General features: G+C 34.8%; 1 protein-coding gene across 4 annotated transcripts in view; it reads right to left on the bottom strand.

The window, feature by feature from the left end:
* The window catches only part of KaiR1D (Kainate-type ionotropic glutamate receptor subunit 1D), a 700,763-nt gene that overhangs the window by 53,339 nt on the left and 620,530 nt on the right, over positions 1–26,894 (bottom strand). For all 4 annotated transcript variants that reach the window (XM_081729531.1, XM_081729522.1, XM_081729548.1 and 1 more), the window contains exon 12: positions 20,698–20,836. In XM_081729531.1, the coding sequence (XP_081585657.1) occupies positions 20,698–20,836 (139 nt within the window). The remainder of the gene's footprint in view (positions 1–20,697; positions 20,837–26,894) is intronic.

Genomic DNA, 26,894 nt, shown 5'->3' with positions numbered 1-26,894 from the left:
ACTAAAATTGAAATGTTCAGTTTTTTTATTTTCTTTTTGATAAGTTACGGAGGTTTTCCAGATTTTGTAATTAGACTAAAAACCAAAATTGGGGATTTCACGAAACTTATGGTGTGTTTTCTGAAAGGCGTTTCTCATACGTGACAATCAGTTAGGAGCAGTACATCATTGTTCTCCCAACTTGTATAAGTAGATGGTCACCTTGGTCTCGGGAGTTCAAATCTTAATGGACGAAAGAAAGACAATGTATGGTTTTCTTTTATCCGAATTCCAGTTGCAAGCGAGAAAGGATTTCATGCAAAATGCAAGGTACGTGGCTCAGAAATGCAAAGTCTTGCGATCTGGCTAAAGAAACATTTAGAAGTATGCAAAGCAGAAGAACCGGTGGAAGATTCTAGGAGTAACGAGAGTAACATTAAAAATTGGTCACTTTTATTTAATACATGGAAGAACATAGATCAAAAATAGACAAAACGATAGAGTAGAAAGTAAAAAATGTAAATATTAAAGACATGTAGAACACATGATCCAAATTCTCAAGCCAATCTCTGTTGCACTGGAAAGAATTCAGAGAAATGAAACACGATATCTGACGCTGTAGGAATATTGAAGTGTCTCGATGAAGAGTTAAAAGACGCGCTCCAAGATGACGAAATGGAAAATAAATATGAAAACAGGTATAAGGAAGTATTAACGCCTGCCTATTTCTTTGCTTACCTTTTCGATCCGAAAGAGGAAAATTCAAATTAACTGCCAAAGGAAACGATTTAAATTGCAGAAGAAATGTGCAGAAATTTGCAGAAGAAACTTATGTTGGTACTTCTCTACTGCCCATGGTAATTACGTTTGAAGCAAAATCTCCTCCTTCCTCTAGTGTGATGTTCACCGACTAAGTTCTACAACGTGTAACAGGTGTGATGGTGGAAATTACAAAGAATTATGCTTGACATGGAAGTATGAAGAAAATTACGCAGTTGTTTATAGTTTCTGCTTCATCTGAAGGACTAGAAAGAACTTGTTTCTGTTGGTTTTGTACAATGTAAGGCACGGAATCGTTTAGGTACTGATAAAGAATCTAACTTAGTTTTTTTAAGCAACTTAATCAGTAAAGAATTTGAATATGCTCGTGCAGAAAAATTGCATTGCACTGCACAGTGAGTACATAGGCTTTCTAAAAGTTTTGTTTAAAAAATGAATAACTTTTTACACTTTTATTTTTACTATATCATAATGAATATCTGTATCTTTTATAAAATGTTAATCAGTGTCGTTTTATATAATGTCATGTGCTCATATTTCTTGTACGCACTTACATTTACCTATGGAAGAGGAATAATAATTAGATGTATTGTAAATAATTAATTTTGTTACATATTAGTATCTTTCGCTTAAAAACTGTATTCAAGGTAAACTTGTATATCAACATTACATATATATATATATATGTTTCATAAAACAACTCTATCCATTGCTTTGGATTATTGGATATCGTAACAAAAGAAACTCTGACCAAAGCTTCAACACACACTGTATTTTAAACTATAATGTGTTACAGTTTCGGATATCTAACATATCCTTCATCAAACAGTTACGAACATAAATGAAGATACAGACATATATATATATATAGTCATCCTTATGAAAAAGTCTATATTCTATTGACCGAAGCCTTCAACCAATCCCATATATGGACAGGAGGCTTACCTATTAATGAATTATGGCGGAGCATTTTAGATATCATAGACAAGACGAAATTGAAAAGGGCTCTTATAAGGACCAAAAATGGCGGAACGTGATTAGTTGGAAAATGGACACGGGGACCTACGGGATTGGCTGAAGACTTCAGCCAATAGAATTTAGACTTTTTCATAATAATGACTATATATACAGATGGTGATCAGAAAAATGGAACAACGACTCGATCGTTTGCACGTTTCACACGTATTAACCGTAGCAAGCTTATCGTCCACGCGTTTACTTACTTACTAGCACACAGAGTAAAACCAGTTGTTGGAAGTGCGTTTGCGTATGGGCTAATTGTTAATTTACGTATCTCAGTTTGTAATCTTCGTCGTTTGACTTAGACTATCGGCTTCGGGGGCCTTTCTTAAGGCCAGACATAGACTGACTTTACTGGATAGGTGAATCAGGCTCTTATTAGGGCCGGAGCTAAATTAATTTCCACCCTTCCCGACTGTATTGACGAGTGACACACCGGCCGGAGTGGTTAAGATCATACGTTTCCCTGGTCCTCTAGAGCTCCCGAGCTAAGAGTAGGGACTTTAGATTGTACAGGCTTTGCCGACAACCGGGGAACGATTGGCCTTAATCAATCCCAACGGGACTGCTGAACTAGGGACCAATATCTCACTTACACATACATATTTTCATACGGTACAACACAGCAGCCTGGCTACCTTGCGGTGTTAACTAAAGGCTTGCTCCTACTCTAACACTTACAATACTCAACCACACAATACACATTTCTTTTTCGGCCCTTTTTAGTCCCAGTTTACTACATATTTAACATCGGCCCTTTTTAGTCCCAGTATCCTGCACAATCCGCAATCGGCCCTTTTCAGTCCCAGTGTTCTCCATATCTATCTACGGCCCTTTTTAGTCCCAGTCAACCCAATATACCATGGTGAAGCAGACGAGAAGCGGGAAGATCATACCACCAGAGAAACAGTCGACACAAAGAGAAAACAAGAAGAAGCATCCGACGACATCACATCAATCCTCGCAAGAAGATTCCTTTCATGTTACTGTTACCAGAGCTGAAGTCCATGCACCACGTCCTGCTCAGACATCGGCACAAGAAACAAGGCAGCAACCCCACTTGACTATGATTGGCAAGATCACACCATCACGTCGTCTACTAACCGATGAAGATAACATAGAAGAATGTCCCGGATTACAGTCACCAAACATGAAAGTACTAGATGATCAATTCCCTGAGCCATCTCCTGAGAAAACTACGAGTGATCGTACACCAAGTTATTCGTCGTCTCCCAATCGTAGCGAACAATCAACTCCTACAGATGACTCTGATCAACCATCACCAGAAGAGACCTCTCCTGCATCTCACGACTCCAACGACTCTGATTTCATCATCGATGCTCACCAAGGAGATTTTGGACAACGTCTCACTCCACCTGAAGATATGAATCTTACTCCACCTATTATGAATCAACCCACAACAGATGATCATGTTAGTAGTCGTCCTACCACACATGGGGCTACACATTTATCTACCCAGAGTTCACCTCTAAATGATCAGCATGCTGAATCGAGAAGAACACCACCACTTGATTTGAGTTTAATTAAGGAGAGACAACAACGAATATTTGAAGACAACTTCCCCTCTCTCCAATCAACAAACAAGACTTCTAGAATCCGTGTTACTGGATATTCTCCAAATCAACCGACACCAACCAGAAGAACACCTCGAAATGAAGATACCTCAAATCGCCAACACCTAACCCAGAATCAAGAGGACTTTTCTGTCATCTACTCCATAGTAATTAATTATATAAAGGATGATCTATGTAATCCCATCACATTCAAGAAGTTGATTAGAAATAGACTTCCAAATATCGCTCTCACCACACATGCTATGCCCCGAACCAATGGATTGAGAATCAACTTTAGAACCAAAGAAGATAAAACACGCTTTCTGCAGAAATTCAAAATACAAGATTTTGGACCAAAAGCACGATGGGTGACCAATGATGAAAAAACATTCACACCAACAAAACCCACAAACCCAAGACGGAAAGTATTCACTTGTGTCATCAAGGGAATTCCGTTAACAACTACGGTAGAAGATATCAAACAAGACTTATCAGAAAACAAGATTTCATTCACCAATATTATTCGGATCAAGAACCAAAATGGACCACTTCCTTTGATTAGACTATTCTCCTTTGATCCAGATCAAATTAGCCATCTCATCACTAATGGCATCACAATTGGAATGCAGCGATGTAAAGTAGAACCATCCAAGAGTCGAGGAAGACCTAATCCATGCAATAGATGCTTTCAATATGGGCATCTTACTCCTCATTGCAAGAACAAACCCATATGCTATAAATGTGGCAACGAACATGAAAGCAAAAGCTGTCAAAAAACCGCCAATACCAACTTCTGCTTGACATGTCATAAGATGGGTCATCGTACAGGGGCCAGCCAATGCCCAAAACGCCCATACAAATCCAATCAGGAGTCACCAAATATCACACGCATTTTTCGACGGACAACACCCAACACCAATACTTCAAGAAATTTACATTTTGAAGACCATTTACCTCCAAAGCAGCCTTCTAACACAGATGCCTCCCATAACCAACAAGACAAAGAAGATGCCATCCATAACGAAGACCATGAAGATGACGATTATAACTATACCAAAGAGGATCAACCAGTTCACAAGCATTGTATTGACCTTATAGAACAGAAAATTCAAGATCTTAAAAATAACATGATCAAATGGATGACATCCATCATCACTATCATCTCTGACGCTCAAACCCTACAATTCGAGGTTGTTCAAGGAGCCATCAAACAAGCCACTGAAACATACTTCAATGAACGTATTAACACTTTAATATCAACCGATGGAGAACTACATATAGGACAAGAGAAATACATACGATATCTCAAGAAAAATCACCTTAAAGAACACATAGCTCAAACTACTACTGCTTCATAATGGCTCAACCGCCGAAGAAGACTTCTCATCGCTGGCGCAACAAATCCACTAACTTAAAAATTCTATTCATTAATATTCAAGGTATAAGAAAGAAAACACTTGAACTGTCTATATACGCCGCCAAACACAAAATTGACATCATCGTCATTAATGAAACTAAATTAACCAATATCAACGCTCTACAAATTCCAAACTATAAGACTGTACGCCATGACAGAAAGTCGCCGTCTGGAGGTACTGCTATTCTAATAAGGAAAGAAGTCTCTTTTTCCATCTACAACATTCCCAAAAGGCTACAAGACGAGAAAACTACTCCATTGGCTATCACACTACAACTTCATATTCCGATCATGTTGGTTACTCTCTACAACCAACCTAATGAAGATCTATCGCAAAGTTTACCTTTATTGACACACTTCTCCAGATTCCAGTATTCAATTATATTAGCCGATCTAAATGCTCAAAATCAACTATTTGGAAATCCAATTACAAACAAAAATGGGAAAATTCTACTGACTTACCTTACTAATAGTTCTCTCTTCCTTATAAAACAGGATAAACCTACAAGACGTGCCCAAACAGCAAATGAACAGGACACTAACCCTGATAAAATTCTGATCACAAGTAAATTACTTCCAATCATACAAGAAGCGCACACCAATTATGACCTTCCCTCAGATCATGGAGCCATAGAAATACCACTTAACAATACCTTAATTTCATCTCAACATAATATTTCTATTAAGGATTATCAGAAGACAAATTGGGAAGGATACAAGGAAGATATCACTCGACTATTATCTGATATTGAAATACAGAACAATGAAGATTCAATATCGCAAGCCTATGACAGAATCACTCACATCATAAAAGATGCCCTGGAAAAACATGTTCCTACAAAAACTATCAACCCATATGAAGAACGAATTCCTCGACAACTTCTTGACAAAATCAACCATAAAAATTTTTTATATAGACTATACAGGAAAAATCCAAACCAAGATACTAAACGGATCATTAACCAACTCAATCATGAAATCAGACAAGATATTACTCGTTTCAGAGAACAGAAACTAATCAACAAGTGTGAGAATCTAAAAAATCTATATATGCAAAAATCTCCAAAATTTTGGAAAGAATTAAGACCCAAATACAAACAAACTAACAGTAAGGATATACCAACAAATATTGATGGACAAAATTTGCTCACCATAGAACAAAAATTAGCATTTTTTCAACAGAAACTACAACATCACTTCAATCAACCACCCACTACAAATCGGAAACAAAAAGCCATCCAAAATCTCGCCAACAAAATGAAACAATTTCTCCAGCACAAGCAAGATATTCGAACTCAAGATATAGCCGATGAACACCTTGGAAATGTAGAACTACTTCTCCAAGACATATTGCCAATAGAAATTAAAGAAGCTGCCAAATAGAAGAAGAATACAGCACCCGGACCGGATGAACTTCCCAACATATGTATAAAAAACGCTCCTGATTCTCTACTAAAAGCCTTAGCACAAATATTCACCTACAGCATTAGTACAGGTTTTATACCTGAATCTTGGAAACAATCTTACACCATTCTACTTCCTAAACATGGAAAAAATCATTCTCTGTCTACAAATTACCGTCCTATAACTCTCACTTCCATTATGTCCAAACTATTAGAAAAAATATTGGTTGATCGACTACATAGATATTTCCACACTACTCAACAAATCACTCCTAATCAAGCTGGATTCCGTCCACAGCATAGTTGTACAGACCAAATATTACGCCTTCATAGTCATTTGGAGAAAGCTATTAAGAAGAGACTTAAGGCAGGAGCCATATTCCTCGATCTCAGTTCGGCATTTGATTGTGTCTGGCACGACGGCCTACTAACAAAATTACTGCAACTCAACCTTCCTACAACAATAATTCGTTGGATATGGAATTTCCTTCAACAGCGTCAGACGCGAATCAAGATGAAAGGTCAACTATCAGAAATAATCAATCTAAATCGAGGTGTCCCACAAGGCACAACTATTGCACCATTATTATATATATTATATGTGAATGATACACAACTTTTAAACAACAACACGTGCAATTTAGCACTCTTCGCTGATGATACGGCATATTGGACATATGCTAACAACACCACCCTAATATTAAATCGATTGAAGCGTCAAACCAAACAATTTCAAATCTGGTGCAATCGATGGTTCTTAAAACTAAACCCGCAAAAAACTCAGATATTGCTATGTTATCCAAATGGCAAAGGCATCAGGAAGGACCGCCAAAAATCGATTATCATAGACAATACTCATGTTTTTCCAGTAAAAAATGCAAAATATTTGGGGGTCACATTGGACAACCGATTGAACCTCAGAAACCATATAGCAATAGCCAAAAAAAGAGCACTTCTAATTATGTTTAAACTAAAACATACAATTAACCAAACAGCTTTAACACCAAAAGCTAAAAGCCACATATACAAATTACTAATCAGAACAATATTACTCTATGGACACCCTATCTATAATAGGGACAATATAGCTGAGGTGGCAAAAACAGAACGTTTTTGGCTCAGACGAATATTGCAAATAGAAGGAAATATAGACAACATTTATGAACAAGCAGAATTACTACCCATAGAAATCACAATAAACAACTTAAATTTCAAATACATTGAAAAACTAAGAAAAAAGGATTTCTATCAAAAACATTACATGGCTGAAGATCAGCAATATCACCCAAATCCAACAACAATACTTCAAGCATTAACTAATTATTATTTTGATCGCATAAACGAATAAAAACACAACATAATCAACATCTCAACAAGTTTTTGACTCAATGTCGGATCTCGGACTGGTGCGGACTCCGTGGATGCGGCGAGACAACAATTTCACGATCTACACAGAAGAGCAGAAGAATCGGTATATTGCCTCCTTCCCAACTTAACCTACCCAATCACACCTAATCCCTACACACACACACACAAAAAAAAAAAAAACACTGTGCCATTATAAGCAGACTTGTTAAACCACACACACAAAATCAACACTACCTTGGATAAAGTAGCTAAAAGCTAGATATCCTTCCTTCTCAATAGAAAAGGAAAATGACAGTACTTGACTTGACTTGACTTGACTTGAAAAATGGAAATACCTGAACGAAATTGCAACTTACCAGATTAATATGGTGTCGGGCCATCTTTCGCCTTCAGAACAGCCTTGATGTGACATGGGATGGAGGTAAGTGGAATTTTACACCATTCCTCGTGCAGGGCATCGGCCAGTTCTGTGAGAGAGGATGGAGGTGGAAATCGTCGCCGGAGTCGTGTTTCCAAGACGGACCACAGATGTTCAATTATGTTAAGATCTGGGGATTGGGCGGGCCAGGGAAGGTGTTGAACTTCATCCCGATATTCCTCAAACCACGCTGCAACAACGCCAGCTGTGTGAATGGGTGCATTATCATCCTGGAAGATGGCGTCATTGTCCGGGAAAAACATCCGGACCATAGGATGCAAGTGGTCTCCTAAAATTGGGACATAATCGTTGGCAGTGATTCGTCCGCTAAGTGTGACCACAGGACCCAATGAAAACCATGATATGGCGGCCCACAGCATCACTGAGCCGCCGCCATGTTTCACAGTTGGGCAGAGACACTGCAGATCATAAGCTTCTTTGGGCGTTCTCCACACATAAACACTGCCCGTGGTTAGGAATAGGGTGAAGGATGACTCATCCGACCATATCACACGTTTCCAGTCCTCAACGGTTCAAGTTGCATGGTCGCGGCACCATTTGCGGCGTGCGAAAGCGTTATGGTCTCTGATGAGCGGTTTGTCCCGTGCAACACAACCCCGTAATTTCAGGTCATGTAATTCGCGGCGGACTGTGATTGTCGAAACAGGGTGGGGGAGGTGCTGATTGAGTTCCTCCGTCACTTGCTCCGAAGTGGCACGACGGTTCTGTGTGACAATGCGCTTTAATACCCGGCGTGACCTGTCACTCATGATTTTCTTTCGACCATTGTTCCGCTTCCCCGATGTGGTTTACCCGTGTGTTGTGTAGGCCGTCATCACCTTCGACACTGTCCCACGCGACACACCTAACACAGTAGCCACTGTCGTCACACTCACTCCACATAACCGCGCACCAACAATTTGCCCTGTTTGAAAATCTAAGAGGTCTCCCATTTTACACTACCTCCGTCTGCTGCAGCCACTGGACACTGCTGTTCCACTGCGCCTGACGTAGTATGGAGACCGACCTAACACACCACCACCAGCGGTCCGGCGCCGCGGGCGCCACGAGACCACTGCCAACCCATACATCTGACGTGTTGCCAACTACAGGTGTTTTCATTTTTCTGATCACCATCTGTGTATATATATCACATGTACATGTCTCTTTCTTCCTTTATGTTCTACAGCGTCTGATGAAGGATATGTTAGATATCCGAAACTGTAACACTTCATAGTTTAAAACAAAGTGTTTGTGTTGAAGCTTTGGTCAGTGTTTCTTTTGTTACTATGTTTTATATGGTATACATATATAAATAAATTATTTTAAGTTATGTACACTGGTATGACCAACATAATACAACACTATGTTAGATGGCTTAGTAGCTAGTAGAAGGAAGTTTAGTGCAGGACTAGACACTGCCATAAATGAACAGCTTTTAGTTTCTAATCAAGAATGTCACTTGTTAAAAATATATTTTTCAATGTTCTTATTAATAATTTTGCAGTTATGGTAAAAAAAATGTCTGTGGTATATATTACCAAACATGGTATGTACAATTCTGAACTAAAAATTGTACATATAGAATTCTAAATTCTCCATTGTCATTTAACAGTGAATTCTACATTTTCAAAATTCTCGGCCCAGGAATTTTAATCTTAAAAAAATATTTGGTTTAAGCTTGCATCCTACTTGATGTAATCTTAAAATACATGAGCTACGAACTAATAAACAGAGCAACAATGGCAAGGTTGGCTAAATGTTAATTTTAGATTCCTTATATGGTATCTTCTGACAGCTATCTACTTATAAGCAAGCTAACACGATTAGTAATTATAATTCGTCACATTATTTAATGATCAATAACATGCCATTCCCAGAAACACGGTAATCTTATCTTAATAGCTCAGTGTGTATCTTACTTGAATCATAAACTAACTTTCATCACTACACATAAACAAAGTAATCTACTAACAACATTTCTTCTTCTGATTATCCAATTAACTGTCATCACTACCTCTTCACAGTACGGATTAATATACGAATATTAGATTTAAATTCAATTAGAGTTTCAGAATGCTCAAAAGTACTACATTTTTTTTCAGTTTAAAAACAAATAAATTTGATTTTAATTATTGATTTTTTTTTAAAAAAAATCTTGCGACTTAAATCTCAATTTAAATCATGATTTAAATCACTTTGATTTAAATCAAACAATCCTGTTTATAAATGAGTTTTTGATAGACCAAACTCTTCAATAATACATGTTTCCCGCGATTTTTCCATGTATCCTCCTACATTCTCACTCCACCAATTCTCCCATAATCATTCACTTGCCTTAATCATCCGTCTCCCTCGATTCCCAATGTATTTCTATGGGAGTAATAATAAATATCACCCTTGCTTGTTAGATTACCTGCAGTGTTGTTCATACTAACAGGTTAATATAATAATCAGGATACAACTTACTAATCTATAGGTGGAATATATAGCTAAAATATAACTAAATGTCATTCTACTCGACAAATCTAAAGACTTAAGTATTTTCTATTTCCAACTATTCATAAATCTTATATTTTCAATAATTCAACTTCAAATATTCATTCATATTAAACTTCTATTTTCAACTATTCATTCATCTTAAACTTCTATTTTCAATTACTCATTCATCTTAAACTTCTATTTTCAACTATTCATTCATCTTAAACTTCTATTTTCAATTACTCATTCATCTTAAACTTCTATTTTCAACTATTCATTCATCTTAAACTTCTATTTTCAATTACTCATTCATCTTAAACTTCTATTTTTTCAACTATTCATTCATATTAAACTTCTATTTTCAAATATTCATTCGTCTTAAACTTCTATTTTCAATTACTCATTCATCTTAAACTTCTATTTTCAACTATTCATTCATATTAAACTTCTATTTTCAACTATTCATTCATCTTAAACTTCTATTTTCAACTATTCATTCATCTTAAACTTCTATTTTCAACTATTCATTCATCTTAAACTTCTATTTTTAATTATTCATTCATCTTAAACTTCTATTTTCAACTATTCATTCATCTTAAACTTCTATTTTCAACCTTTCATTCATCTTAAACTTCTATTTTCAACTATTCGTTCATCTTAAACTTCTATTTTCAATTACTCATTCATCTTAAACTTCTATTTTTTCAACTATTCATTCATATTGAACTTCTATTTTCAATTACTCATTCATCTTAAACTTCTATTTCAACTATTCATTCATATTAAACTTCTATTTTCAACTATTCATTCATCTTAAATTTCTATTTTCAACTATTCATTCATCTTAAACTTCTATTTTCAACTATTCATTCATCTTAAACTTCTATTTTCAACTATTTATTCATCTTAAACTTCTATTTTCAACTATTCATTCATCTTAAACTTCTATTTTTAATTATTCATTCATCTTAAACTTCTATTTTCAACTATTCATTCATATTAAACTTCTATTTTCAACTATTCATTCATCTTAAACTTCTATTTTCAACTATTCATTCATCTTAAACTTCTATTTTTAATTATTCATTCATCTTAAACTTCTATTTTCAACTATTCATTCATCTTAAACTTCTATTTTCAACTATTCATTCATATTAAACTTCTATTTTCAACTATTCATTCATCTTAAACTTCTATTTTTAATTATTCATTCATCTTAAACTTCTATTTTCAACTATTCATTCATCTTAAACTTCTATTTTCAACTATTCATTCATATTAAACTTCTATTTTCAACTATTCATCCATCTTAAACTTCTATTTTTAATTATTCATTCATCTTAAACTTCTATTTTCAACTATTCATTCATATTAAACTTCTATTTTCAACTATTCATTCATCTTAAACTATAGATCACTTAATTCTAGGAAAAATGCTACCTTAAAGCCTAAGTTTGTTAAAATTTACCTTCTTAACGAGTTTGGTTTAGCGAAAAGCAAACCAAACTCCTTCACGTGGTCTACGTTTTGAGACTGCTACTTGTTAAATTATTGCGATCGGAAATTCTATTCAATATACGACAATTTCCCCATTTGCCTACGCATATTTTAATTTGAGGATCTGGCAACACAGTATGGCAGAGAAAAATCGTCTGGAAAATCACAAGTTGTATCCATATAATTTTTCAGTGTTTGTTTTGTTTTGTTTTGTTTCCAAAATTATTATTACGGATCCATATTATGTAAAATATGAATCAATGGTTTGTGACCTCAATTGGATAGATTTTGTGCTCTCTTGGGTGGAATTTAAACAGGCAACTTCAATCAATACTACTGCGCAATTAACATATGATGCGTAATTAATTAGCTAATGGATATGGCTTTGAAGTACATAGGAAAAAAATCCTCTTGATCTATGCAGTAGAATGGTTTAATATTAATTAATATGTTATCATCAAGTACCTACAAGATGACTCCTTACATCAACAGAGAATTTCCATATCCAACTGGACATGGTGAACATAATACACATGAGATTATTTCATTTTATTTCATTGTATGTTAAAATATATATGATATTGACAGTTCATTTGTAGACAAGTTTATGTTCAAATTTGCATTGAAAGCATATCTCGATTGAAAAATATAATATAAACGTTTGAGCACATTTAATAGGTAATTAAGGTCATAGCTAAACTCTACTTTTCCTTATCAAATTGGATTTACTATAGAAATTTTAGGATGAAATGAAATATAACTACTTTTCACTTATATAGGGAGATAAACGATCTAAATCTTTCCTTATTCAACGGATCAGTATCGCAGTTCAACGTGGGAACGTGTCAGGCATTTTGGGTACGTTACCCACCGGAAGAGTATTAGAGGAGATCTTTCTTTTATAAGGAAGAAAGTAACAATTTGATTTCTGAGTACCAACGACTCAAAGATATTTTAAACCCCCAATATGCACTTAAGAATTAAGCTCATCAAAACTGTCATTGTCATTGAAAAATACATTTTCATTTTCACGTTTACTATCCCAATTTGATTCTAATGTTTATATTTCTTGTTCCATCATTTCTTGTTTTTTAAGCATTTCTTATTATTTTGCCACAATTTCGTCTTCTCTTAGTAGTATTTGTTCTCCCATTAATTCTGTTAAGAGCTTATGATCATTATGAATTAGTTTTAAGTCGATCATATATTAAATCAAAATGTCTTATCATTTATTTAATATTTGTTATTGGAATGAACATTGCTAAGCAATATTTTATGTGTGTTTTGAAGTGTGAAGGTCAATTGAATTTTGCTCTTCCATATTAATTGTGCGTGGTTCATATAATGCAGATACAAATGTACGGATCAAAAAAGTTTTTAAAATAAATTAATATCTTAGAAAAAATAAAAATATAAAATTAGATAATTAAAATTATGTAACAGTATTAATTAACAGTATCAATGTTACTATGAAGATATTTCTGTTAGTTAATGTTTGGTGAAGATAACGTTAAGTTATTGAAATTGTTACGACTTATTTTAATTTGAATAAATAAATATATAGGGCCTACTCTGGTAAAAACAAAAAACAAAAAACTACTGAAACAGATATTCTCAAATTCAGAACTAAGATTTAAATTTTTCACGTATGAGATTCAAATAAACAAAACTTATATCGTAGATTTAAATAAATACAATTTACATTTTTTAAATAATTCTTATTATAATACTAATCGCGTATAATCCAACAATGTATAGATAGTTATCAACATAATGGACACACCCATATGTTGCAACACTTAAATGTTGTGAGTTAATTATACTACATCTCCTTACTTGCCATGTAACGATGTATAAATATGTAAATATTGTTATGGATAATGGTCCCGTACCGAAGATATCATTTTCTTTTATGGCCAGAACTGTACACTTACGTTGCTAAATTTTGTGGTCAAATAGATTTTTCTATGCAGTTAAGACATAATATGTAAAGACGCCATTATGTTACATGTGATGCTTTATCACACTATGAAAAAAAGTTAATATGGTCATTGTTATCCTAGAAGGTTATGCTTTCAGTTCCTGAACTATAAGGTACTCGAGCGCCTCTAGTGGAAATTTCTGAACCACATACGTTCGAATGAGCTGCCGGTAGCCTGTGCAGCCATTCGAAACGATATATCGAACTGGGCAAGGTTAATCTCTACTTGAATTGTGAATCTATAACGGTCTTCATGAAAATTGTATAGTTTGAAAAATTATAGTGCTCAAAATCGAGAATATTGTGAAATTGATAAAGTTATTAAAAAATCAACCAATTTATTTGTATGAATTTTCGAAAATTTCTACTTTTGGTGTGAAGTTATATTCGGGTTTTAAGAGGCGGATAGAAGAAACTCTTCCCGAAGGTGAACGATGGTTGATCAATACTTAATTAATTGAGTGAGTGTTATTTTTGATTATAAAATATTCTCTTTATAATGTTATATTTCCTACAGATCAAATATAGATTTCTTATTGGATGGATATCATTTAGGTGGTATTATATTTAATTAGATTCATTATCGAAAGTTGTATTAAGGGGTAATTCTTGTTGTTAAGAATCACAGTACCATTCAACCTAGCTTTATAAAGCAAATTAAATTTTGATAAATATTCTAAATTTTCAATATAGCTTTAATTTTGTTATATTTTGTTGAAAATATTTCTGTATTGCATATTTAATTTTCCACAAAATTTATTATAAAATTTATCGAGTTAGAAAATCAGTTATTTTCAATTATCCATATTACCTAGTTTTCACAATTTTAATTTGGAGGATAACAGCTGTTTTTTGGAAGTATTTGAGCTAGTTCTAGTTAAAAATTTACTATAAATTTAGAATGAAACCCGATAAGTATTACACGAAAATATTCAAATGTTAACTTACAAATATGTCCATTATTCATTGAAATTACGAATCCCGTAAACCGAAAATTGTCATGGTTTTTATAACCAGCGGCCCAGGACGGAGCACTTAGAGGCACGTTACAATTATGAATGGATGTAGATTCAATTTATAAAGAAGACATTTTGTGAAAATATAAGATAAATGTTGAAAAATATTCGAAAATACATAAGTTTAAATGTATTTTATTCTGTGAGTTATCATTGAACATTTGGAGTAAATTACATCTTAAGCTGGTCAACAGTCCTATTTTGACGAACTTAAGGCAAATATGTAACTAACTGTCCAGAATAGTTTATCTTGGTAATATAAATGTTACAACCATTACTGATAGTCTGTAGTTAGTTTTAGAACAGCAAGTCCGGCACATATATTGGATAAAGATGACTTATTTCATGTAAATTTAATCAGAAAGAGTAAATTTAATATCCAAATATTAGTAAGAAAATTAAATTCTTTGGTCAGAATGTTGTACCATTTTATCAATTTATGAATTGCTATAATATACCATACATCCATAGTTCCTTATAGTTCATAGTTCATTTTCCTTAAAATGAAAATGAAATGAAATGAAGTCTTTAAGTTTTACGTTCCACGGTTATGTCGGTTAGGCTAAAGGAGATGGTGATGATTAGTAATGAATGAAATGGTGGAATGAAGAAAGTGGGAGAACCCCGGGGAAACCCACGCACACGGTGTTTGTCCACCACAAATGTTCACTTGGCGGGAACTGGATCGAAACCGGGACCCCAAGCACCAGAAGTGAACGCTCTAACACTGAGCCACCGCGGTGCCCCGCTCTAAAAAGAAATTTGTCCGGGTTTTACAAGACGCTTTCGTAAAGAAATCAAGCAACAAACCTAAAATAACACTTAAATTATAGCATTTATGAGTAACCTCTTCGAGTTCCATCCGCTATCTTAAGAAATGTAATGATAAGAGGAAAAGTGCTATGTTTTAAATCTTTGTCAAATTTATATATGAGAATTATTAGTTTTAAGTAACGTACACTCATATCCAAAATTATTGTCGCATGTCTATAAATATTTTTTCTAGGGATATAAGTTGATAACTAATTCGTCCGGTATTTCTTATAATGTTAGTATGTGTATAATCGGCAAAGACATGTATGTGGCAAATTTCATGTGAAAAGAGCAGTAAATAAGAAGAATAAAACGAAAATAAAATTTTCTTATTCATTTAGCAACATTTTATTTTACTATTATAATTTTCGTATTTATTATTCTTTTCCTATGAAATTTACCACAAATATGCATTTCCCGATTATAAACATAGTTTTAGTATTAAAAATACCCTAAAAAATCATTCTCAAATTATATTCTTACAAGAAGACAGTTATAGATATGCGACAATCATTTTGGACATGAGTGTACATTTGTGAACATCACTTGAAATTGCTCGTGCCGTTGAGAATGAGTACGCATGAGCGCACAGACTGCCAGCATTCCTTGCATACAATCAAACGTCATTCGAAATCACAGCATCAATCAGTACGATTCGTAGTGTGGGGTTAAAATGTTTAATGATAATCGAGCGGCTTGCCTACAGTAAAATAGTTCATTCATCTAGATCCTAACAGCGAAAACATGGCAGCTGCTAATATTAATGGCCAGATATATATGTCTGGTGTATGGTGACAATGCAATGAGTGACAGAAAAGTACAAAAATGGATCAGGTTGTCGAAGGAAGATTGAGAAAACGTCCATGAGAAGAAACTCAAACTCTGATCAAATATTTTGACTGGGAGAAATTTGATTATACACCATACAGTCCAGATCTTGCGTCTAGCGATTACCAACTCTTCTGTCGTCTGAAGACTTCCCTGGTTGGCAAGCGTTTAGGCACATATGAAGGAGTGAAAGCGACCGGAATAAATGTTTATCACTACAGGTGCCGAAGTTTTAGAGACAGGCATCTAAAACTCGTTGTTCGTTACGATAAATATTTAAACCGGAAAGGAGATTACGTAGAAAAATAGAGACGTGTACAAAAATTGAAAAATAGATTATTCTTGAACAAAATTTATTTGTTTCGTGCCTAGGTACACAGAACAATGATTCATTATCAAGATGAAGTAAAATTGTAGCTACATTTTAAATTTTTGTCTAGTTTTTAAAGACTGATGAAATTAGACATCATAGGCCTTATGCAGAGTCGTTCTGACGCGTGGTTAGTGCCATACTAAAGAGTACGACTAACATATGTTTCCTGCAGTACCCAGGCCTTTAGTATGAGGCTAATCATACTTCAAAACGACTCTGCATAATGCTTACTGATTTTAAATACTGATCTATTTACGTATTTGATTTCTATGTCTGTTTTGGATTGGCTGAACAATAATTTATTATGCACTTCCATTTCTTTTATCCAATTAAAAACTTGCATAACCTGAACAAATAAGTATGGATCTCTGTGAGATAATATTAAGAACAGATGTATGAAACACTGTAAGTACGGTACCAACGCTTATAAGATAATGAAGTTCAGGACTACATCTAAATGTAATTAGAAATAGCATTTGAAAGTGTAATAAATTTGGAGAGTGTAAGTATGTTTATTTGTATTAATGGCATATGCATGTCCTGTTAATTTGGTAAACATAGCATATGAAATGGTGAGTAAATAAATATATGTTAAGGAATGCTTTTTTCAGCATGAATATGTAAGTAAGTATAATGTGTGAGCTGATTGTGAGAAGTTTAATATATGTAGATATTGTAGTGATATATAGAGACTGGTAAATTGTCATTCTCTTTTGCGAGATGAATTCCATTTTGCAATAGTGGATACTATAGCAGGGCCAACAAGAGATGGTCTCTGATGTTTCTTACCACATGCGGAGAGACAATGCAACCCCTACTTTAGTACTACTCTTACCAACCACGGTCACTCTGTCTAGAACCATTAATTAAATTACCACTCTAGATGCACCGAAAAAAGCCTTGACATGTGAGTAGTGGCAACGTTACTCCGAGCTGTCAGAGACCTTCTCTTGCTGACCCTGTACAGAACAAGGCATTATCAGATCTGACTCAAACTTCGCCCAGAGGACACAGAATAGGTGTCCCCATCCGCTGAGATATGCTCCGCAACATAACGCACCATGCGACAATATGATATAATGTAAACGTCCCAAGATACCCGTTTATGTCGAAAACGGAAAGGACCGGGGAGCACCGAGATGATATCAAGATATCTGATATGCTATAAGACTAACTTGGCGGTCATCTTGAAAGCCGTGATCTTGGATATGGCGTAAGGTATTCAAATGGGAATCGGGGTGTGTGACATATCAATGTAAGGTAAAATGCAAAACGAAAACCAATGATCTTGATGTCTATCTGTGGTAAAAGTTTCACAGATATGCTTCCAAAACTGAGCACTAGAGAGCACATTGTGTCATTTTTCCGCCCATTTGTTTTCATTGCGTTTCAAAACTTTCAAACGCTTCTCCTGAAAAGTTAGGAATTTTGAGTTGTCGCTCTTGAAATAAACAGGGGTATATATAATATATATAATGTGTGTGTCTATGTAGCATTCCGACTAACACGGATTTATTTCTCTCTATGTGTATGTGTTTCTTTGTCGCGTCATGCATGTGTACCGAATTCCGTTTTTGTTTGATTGCGTTAAGAACATACCTTCAGTTGTTTTCCATCCTCTGCTAGCATTAATTCTTATTCATGTCCATATCATGCTCGATACATTATCAAAGGTTGGAACATTGGTTTTAGTTTTCAATTCTACCCCATATTGATATTTCACATACACCCTTCCTGTTTCAATAACTTAAGACATCTCTACGATAGCGGCTTCCAAGATGACCGCCAAGTCAATGTTGTAGCTTATCAGATATCTTGGTACCATCACGGCGTTCCCTGTCCTTTGCGGCATAAACGGTTATCTTGGAACCTTTACTTTATATCATATTGTCACTGGTGCGTTATGTTGCGGAGCATATCTCCGGCGTTTCTGGACGGGGGCAGCTCAATTTGGAATTTTCTGCTTCTTTTGTATTCTGTGTCCTCTGGGCGAAGTTTGAGTCGGATCTGATTCTGCCTTGTTCTGTACATTGCTTGTAAGCTAAGTGACGAGAATTTTTGCACTTTTCCCTAATTTCTTTCATATTATGTATTGAAGTTTCATTCTATACCCTACCGTTTAGGAATCAGGTAAGACTATTCAAATTAGTGTAATCAGAGTAACACCAATCGATTACAAAATTTGTCACTAGCGCAGATCCATTCTGTATGTTAATATGAAGAATTGAAAGTATAGATGCCTTGCGCGTGTATAGCATAATGCCACTCTGGTTACCTCATGTTGTGTTCGATATTCTTTTCAGCAGATATAGCCGATCTTTTACTTTCAGGTTGATCGTATTAAGAAATGAATTCCATGTTATGTTTGACAAAATTAGTAAAGCGAGAATAGTTCGTTGTTTTAATAAATAGCCTGTGTTTTTTAACAGTCTATTTTTTCACTGTATTTGTTAAACATGAAATGGTTTTTGTTCGTAGGCCTATACCATCGTATAAAGAATGCAAAAAAGAAGTACTTGTCTCCTACCATTTACAAACCAATAAAATGTACCAGTTTGTTATGATGTGGGCGATATTTAGATCACGTTGTACAAAATTTTCCATGATGTATTGCAATTCCAGTTATGTTCCGGTACCACCTCCTTATAGACCTATAGAATACTTTGATATAGTATTATAGCCCCATTTTAATTGGAACGGTCCCGGTTTTAAGGTTCTTATCCAAAAATTCTACCACTTTACATTTTATTCTGGTTTTCAATGTTTTTATCGCCCATTTCTATTTGTTCTATCTTCATGGTAATATTTTTCGTATTACGTACTGTTTCAGCGGGATAAAATTTTGTGGTAGGCACATAAACAAGTTTTCTGGAAACTTTTAAAAACAGAGTTTTCAAAACCTGTTCGGTTTTATATCAAAAAAAGTTTCGGTTTTCTATTAAAAACGATTTTAGTTTTAAAACAGATTTGGATTTCTATCAAAAACAGGATTCTGTTTTCTATCAAAACGGTTTCTGTGAAAACCGAACGGTTTTTTTTTGGGAAAACTGAAATGTGAGTTTTCAGTTTGTTTAGACAGTGGTGCCCACCCCCCTATGTCTATGACGCACCCCCCAATTGTCTATCCGTAGGTCTTCTTCCATGAACAAAATCTTCTTTTCGATTAATTTTACCCCCCTCATCAAACATATTTATATAGATTTTAACCCCCCCAAATATTTCAATGACGCAGTTTGCGTCATAGCCCCCCCTTGTGGGCACCCCTGGTTTAGAAACCAGTTACCGTTTTTTTCTAAAAACCTGTTTTGCCTAATAAAAATTATGGATACATTTGAATATTGATAGAGTGCGCCACGCCACGGTAGGTGTGTATGGTTGAATTGTAATTTTTGTATTTAAGATGCGTGTCACTTTCCTAAGCACCATTAGTGACACATGCAGCAGAAATGAAACTAAAATGGATTTAGTGCTCGTTAGATACTTTCTATCAATGGAAACATCGAAAATCCTTTCAAAGTGTTTCAGTTTGGAATAGCAGATATACAGGAACCCTAACCAGTAGTAAATCTAATCAAAGAAATGTCAAAGAGTCTCGAAAAAACTAAAGTTTTGGAAACGGAACACGAAAACACTCGAACTACAATAATTCTAGTTGTCTCTTTCTTAAAATAAACTACCACATACCAAACTTTACCTGACATTTTTATACGTCCGTATGGTGGAAATTAGGTTTAGCTTGCAACACTTACCTGGCTAAAATGAATAAAAGAACAGAGACTCCCAGATACGCGGTTGCCATATAAATCCATACATCCAACGATAATGGAGACAGAAAAGAGAATAAATTTGGGGGTTGTTTTATGGGCTTCCTGTATAATATGCTGATACCTGGAAATAAGCAACAAATAGTTTTGAAGTAATGATTAGCGAATCGGAACTATATATAGGATGAAATTATTACAAATAGTATGTGTCACAGTTAAAAATGTGTGTGTATCACCTTCTGGTAATTCATGGTGAATTGTTTTGCATATGTATTACATGACCAGGATAGCAGTGCTGATTTTGGCTGGGGGTGCTCGTGTAATGTTTACCTCAATTACTGGGGGACCGTGTTGGGACAAGGAAGCAGAGAGTGTCACTGCTCCAGTATATCCAACAGTTTTTTCAAAGTTGCAGGTTAGATGTTATAAGTAGCCTAATCTGTTTGCATTTAATAAAATATGCCATAAATTACAGAATAGTTGTGTTTCTTTCTGAATGTTCAACTGGTTTACCATTCCTGAAGTAATGGAGACATGTTGTTGATAGCAATAGATGCATGAATATTTCCAATGCAGGAATAACATAGCATAATCGATAATTCAGTGAACTTCTAACGTGCATTAAGCAGCTTGAATGAACATTGGTCAGTTTTTTTTATTCGATTTTATTATAAAAACAGAAGTAACCTTCAACAGACAGGAACGACGTTGTCAATGACTAACATACTAACTTGGGGTTGATAGTTTAAAGACTTGCATGATATCTTGTAACTGTATGCTTAAATCAATTTAAGGCTATGGCTCAACAAACTTCACGATGTGACTTAAATGTATGTTTATCGGATACACATAAATTATTTTTTCAAGTTTCAGCCAGGAGAGAATTCAGATACGTTTTCACTTCAGGAATGTGAAAGTCCTTTCCACTGACTAGCCCATTTTCCTTTCTTGCATGTGGTTCCAGTTTCGATTCCCGGAGGGAGAACACAAAAATTTTAATTTTACATTCCTTCACTTTCATTAATCATCTGTCTCTTTAGCCAAAAAAGACATAATCATGAGATGTTAAACTTTTAAAAAAAAGTAATTTATTTTAAGGAATCTGAACCCTTTGTAGAGAAAAGGTGATTAAAAAGTTTTCTATGCATTTTCTGAAGGATTATGGGATTGAATAACGCCTTTCCGGATTAACTTGTAAAATCTGATTACAGTACATATTTCTTTTAGGATTATCAAAATCCAGCCCTTTGATAGTGTTGGAATGTAAGTATTTGATAAAACATGTGTGAATGGTGGTATAAACGTATAATTGTTTCAGCATATAATAAGTTTACAAGTTTTATTTTTGAGGATAGAAATTTTCTCTGGCCTCACTTTAAATATATCTCTGGTTCTAGTAGTCAAGCGACAAATAAATAATTCTACTAACTGTTTTCACACACAGTATAATTCTGAAACGGGAAACTAGCGTTAAATTTATGTCTGTGAGACATAATGCTAACACGTTATTCTATTGAGCACCATTTTAATGACATTTGACGATTGACTTGGAAGGAATGACTTTAGCCTTAAAGCACAAGATGTCTATAGCTAAAGCGAATTAGATATACGGTCTTGTATAATAAATCTTGCCCTCACCGCCTTCCTTTTCCGTCTCTTTCTGAAAAGTCCTGTATTGTTAACCACATATGGAATTCAAAGATAAAGGAAATTGTCTTTAACCAGTTATGATTAAAGGACATTTTCTTTAACCAATTTCAAATCTAAGCATTAAAATGTGCCATTTATAGTTTCAAGAGATGGTTCTAAGCCACCACAACAAAACCTGAACATATGCATAAAATTGTTTATTATTAACAGGACAAACAGAACTCTGATAGATTCATTACAAGTAAACCGGTTGGTAACACTGCTATTTACATTTTAGCTACAAAACCGGCCGCCTACATTCGTTCGCTAGACGGGATGTAGTACAAAATATATAAACAATCTGTTCTAGCAGGAAAAATAACTCTTCATTATTGCCAAAGAAGTCATACTTTCTAGAGTAACAAAACTGTGTTATTGTTGCTTTCTTGAAACTTACACATGAATTTACCATCATGCTACCGATTTTGTTGAGGTCGATCTCGTAAATATATATTACTTTTCAAAAATGTAAAATTTCAACAAAAAATGAAATTTCAGAGTCAATCAAAATTATAGCCTATATCTTATTAAACATAGTATGTACTGTTATCTTGGTAGTGCCATAATGCAAAGCTTGGTAAATGTGTACTTCAGTATGAGTTTCATCTTAATAGATGGCGAAGCTTGTTAAATGTGTACTTCAGTATGAGTTCCATCTAAATAGATGGCGAAGCTTGGTAAATGTGTACTTTAGTATGAGTTTCATCTAAATAGATGATGAAGCTTGATAAATGTGTACTTCAGTATGAGTTCCATCTTAATAGATGACGAAGCTTGGTAAATGTGTACTTCAGTATGAGTTGCATCTTAATAGATGACGAAGCTTGGTAAATGTGTACTTCAGTATGAGTTTCATCTTAATAGATGACGAAGCTTGGCAAATGTGTACTTCAGTATGAGTTCATCTTAATAGATGGCGAAGCTTGGTAAATGTATGCCTGAACATCAGTTCTATCTTAATAGATGACGAAGCTTGATAAATGCATATTTCAGTATTAGTTTCATCGCAGATGGCGTGGGTAATGTATAACATCAATCAAAGAATTAAAAGATGTTGATTTTCTCGAAACCTACCCATAGGATTTACACTCATTCATACAATTTTGTTCAGCGCAAAAAGATCAATCAATTTATATACTGTATATCCAGAAACACTCACACGATTTTCTTCCAAAGGGGAGTCAATATACCGACACAGAAGCAAAGTTGGGTATATACATACCTTGCTTGATGCACATAATATTTCCCGTATAACATTTGAGCCGTTGAGATGCCAAACTGATTGACTCTTATCAAACGAGATTTTTCAGTAGTGAGCATTTTAGCAACTTAGATACAATGGCCCTTATGCAGAGTCGTTTTGACGTATGATTAGCGTCATACTAAAGGCTGACTACTGCAAGAAACATGTTAGTCGAACTCTTTAGTATAGCACTAATCACGTGTCAGAACGACTCTATAAGGCCCAATGTATTTAAATGAGAGTGATCGGAACGTTTACGCATTCTAATGGCAAATTGCTAAACTATAATTAATCGATTTCCCTCTGAAAAAATGTATCTTTCACAAGTCAAAAACTTGTAGAACTGAAAAAAAATGGAGTTAATAGGTTTGGCTTCTGAACGCTTCATTTATTATCGACGCTCATTGCGTAACCTTATTAACTACAGTAAATATATAAATACTGTAATGAGCGAATAAATAAATCCAATCCGCCTTATGCAGAATCGTTCTGACATATGATTAGCGTCATACCAAAAGCCTCACTATTGCAGGAAACATCTGTTAGTCGAACTCTTTAGTATGGTACTAATAGCGCGTCAGAATGATTCTCCATAAGGCCCAATATGTTTTGACATTTTTTTCGAACAACTAAATCCCTTTCCTAAAATTACAAGGAGGCAATTGTAGCACACAACATACTTGTATTTATTAACCCTTTGTGTTGGACTTTGTTGTTCTACCTTGCTCCCTGCTATGGGCACCCATGTGTATGCCTCAGTTTTGAACATACATTTTCTTTGAAACACCAATAATATTATAAAATTCGTGGAGTGAAAGGAAATACTTTGTTTTTCAAGCTTTTTCCTAACATTTTAATAGGTAACTGTCTAGATAATAAAGGGGTTTTTATTTTAAATTTATCAAAGTTTAACTTAGAAATTGAATATTAGTTTAGTATGCAATAATGAAATTGAAGCTTTAGCTCTACAGAAATTCTGCAAATTCTACATATGGCTATCTTACAGTAGAGTATAATTTAAGGTTGTGTCGTAAGACTGCAATATTCTAGCACACAACATACTTGTATTTATTAACCCTTTGTGTTGGACTCTCTGCAGCCGTCTTTCTACCAATTTCTCGTCCTTATAGACAAAGAAGTTAATCATTGTGTTTCCACCTCCTGCTGGTTGGTGAAGCATCGTAGTTTCAGGAAGTGCACCATGTAGTAACCCGAACGGAAAAGATTAGGACTGGCGGGAGCTCATGTGGTTCGGATTCCACGTTAATCAGTAGGTCCACGTCTCACATAGCCTCGCTGCTGAAAAGAACGCTAAACTGAAATTCAACTTCAACTTCAAGATTAGGACTATATGTAAGGTGTGACCAGTTCAATAACATCAAGTTCCTGAATATTTTGTTGCGTTTTTCTAACCGAGTCTGGTTTTTCGTTATCCTGTTGCGGGAGGGCGCCCTTTCGGTTCACCAATGATTTTGGCATAGTGCAGCACACAACTGTTTCAACTGTTAGGAATAAGGGACGAGATTGATATTACGACTTTTAGAAACAAACTGTTATACCTGTTAAAATTGTTTATGGTGAGTGCTGCTTTATACACTTTAGCCACAACGTTCTCTTATAATGTTAGGCTTTCAAGTTAGGCCTAACGACATAAATTTTGCTGTATATATAACTTCCCACTAAAACAAATCATTACCAAATTGTAAATATGAATGTATACTTTGTTACAATCTATAATTCAATTAAAAGCTGATAAAACAAAAACATATTTATAAAATACAGAACCATGAACATATACTTAGTACATCTCAGCTAAAACTATATAATCTGAATTTAAACAATCCACATAATACAGTCTCATTTTTATCTTCTTCAAATATTTTCACTTTGGCATGTGTGTACTTATTGCAGCACTTCCCAACATCTGCCCCGGGTCTCCGCAAACATTTCAACACCTAACATTTTCCTCGGGTCTTCGTAAATAGCCCTTCTGCACTTCTCGTTCATCCTTTATGATCGGCAACCTACTCACTGACATAGCTTTCCTGTTCTGAAGCATCTCGACATCCTAATGTTTCTGAGCACTAAGCTCCTTTTGAGCACACAGCTCCTTCTGATCACAAATCTCACTTTAATCTGAGCACAAGGCGCCAACTGAGCACACAACTCCTATTGAGCATATCGCTCCTCTCAAAGCTCCTCCTGAGCCTCAATTGATCACACAGCTCCTCTAAAAGCTCACCTTGAGCCACAACCGAGCACACAGCTCCTACTGAGCACTTAGCTCCTCTAAAGCTCCTTTTGAGCCACAACTGAGCACACAGCTCCTCTAAAAGCTCTTGCTGAGCTTCTACTGAGCACACAGCTCACTTTAATATGAGCACAAAGCTCCAAACGAGCACACAGCTCTGACATCTGCATAGGATGTGCGATTCTTCAGATACCACCTTTGGCTATGTTTGTATTTGTATTTGTATTTGTATTTGTATTTACCAAGATACATTTGGCATTTGGAGGGTTCAGACAGTCCTCTTTCTTACAGTAAATACACTTAGAAAAAGAAATATGTTACTACTATTTAATATACATTATTGTAAAGATAATCTGCTACGCTGTAATATACTTTATCCACCAGGAATCTCTTGAGTTTCTTTTTAAAAACATTTATATTTTCTTCATTTTTTATTTCTCTGGGCAGCTTATTGTAAATTTGTACTCCCATATGGCTTGGGCCTTCCTGTACTAATGTCAGTTTTGTAAAATATTGTCTTCTTTCATTTTGTTGTCTGGTATTATATACGTGATTTATTTGGGTTCCATCTTTCAGTTTAGCTGCATAGATTGCAGTTTCATATACATAAATAGATGGTAGGGTAAGGATGTGGTGCTGTTTAAATTTTTCTTTGCATGATGTTCTCATGTGTAGACCAAATATTATCCGTATTGCTTGCTTCTGTTTCATGAAGACTGCTTTGCTGCTTGAAGATTTGCCCCAGAAAATGATGCCGTAATTTAGTATAGGGTGTATAAGCCCGTAGTATACTTGGATCAAAGCTTTAGTATTTAACGTTTCTTTTAGTATCCTGAGTGCATAAAGTCTGGAATTTAATTTTACTATTATTTATTTAACGTGGGTTTCCCAAGTTAGATTTTCATTTATATGTAATCCTAAAAATTTAATTTCATGGGTGAAATCTAGTTTTAGATTGGTCAATTTATTATTGGTTTGTTTTATTTTCGTGTTTTGTTT

Source organism: Thermobia domestica, chromosome 1 (assembly GCF_964235325.1).
Source record: "Thermobia domestica chromosome 1, izTheDome1.hap1.1, whole genome shotgun sequence".
NCBI lineage: Eukaryota > Metazoa > Arthropoda > Insecta > Zygentoma > Lepismatidae > Thermobia > Thermobia domestica.
This window is presented reverse-complemented; position numbering and strand designations above follow the sequence as displayed.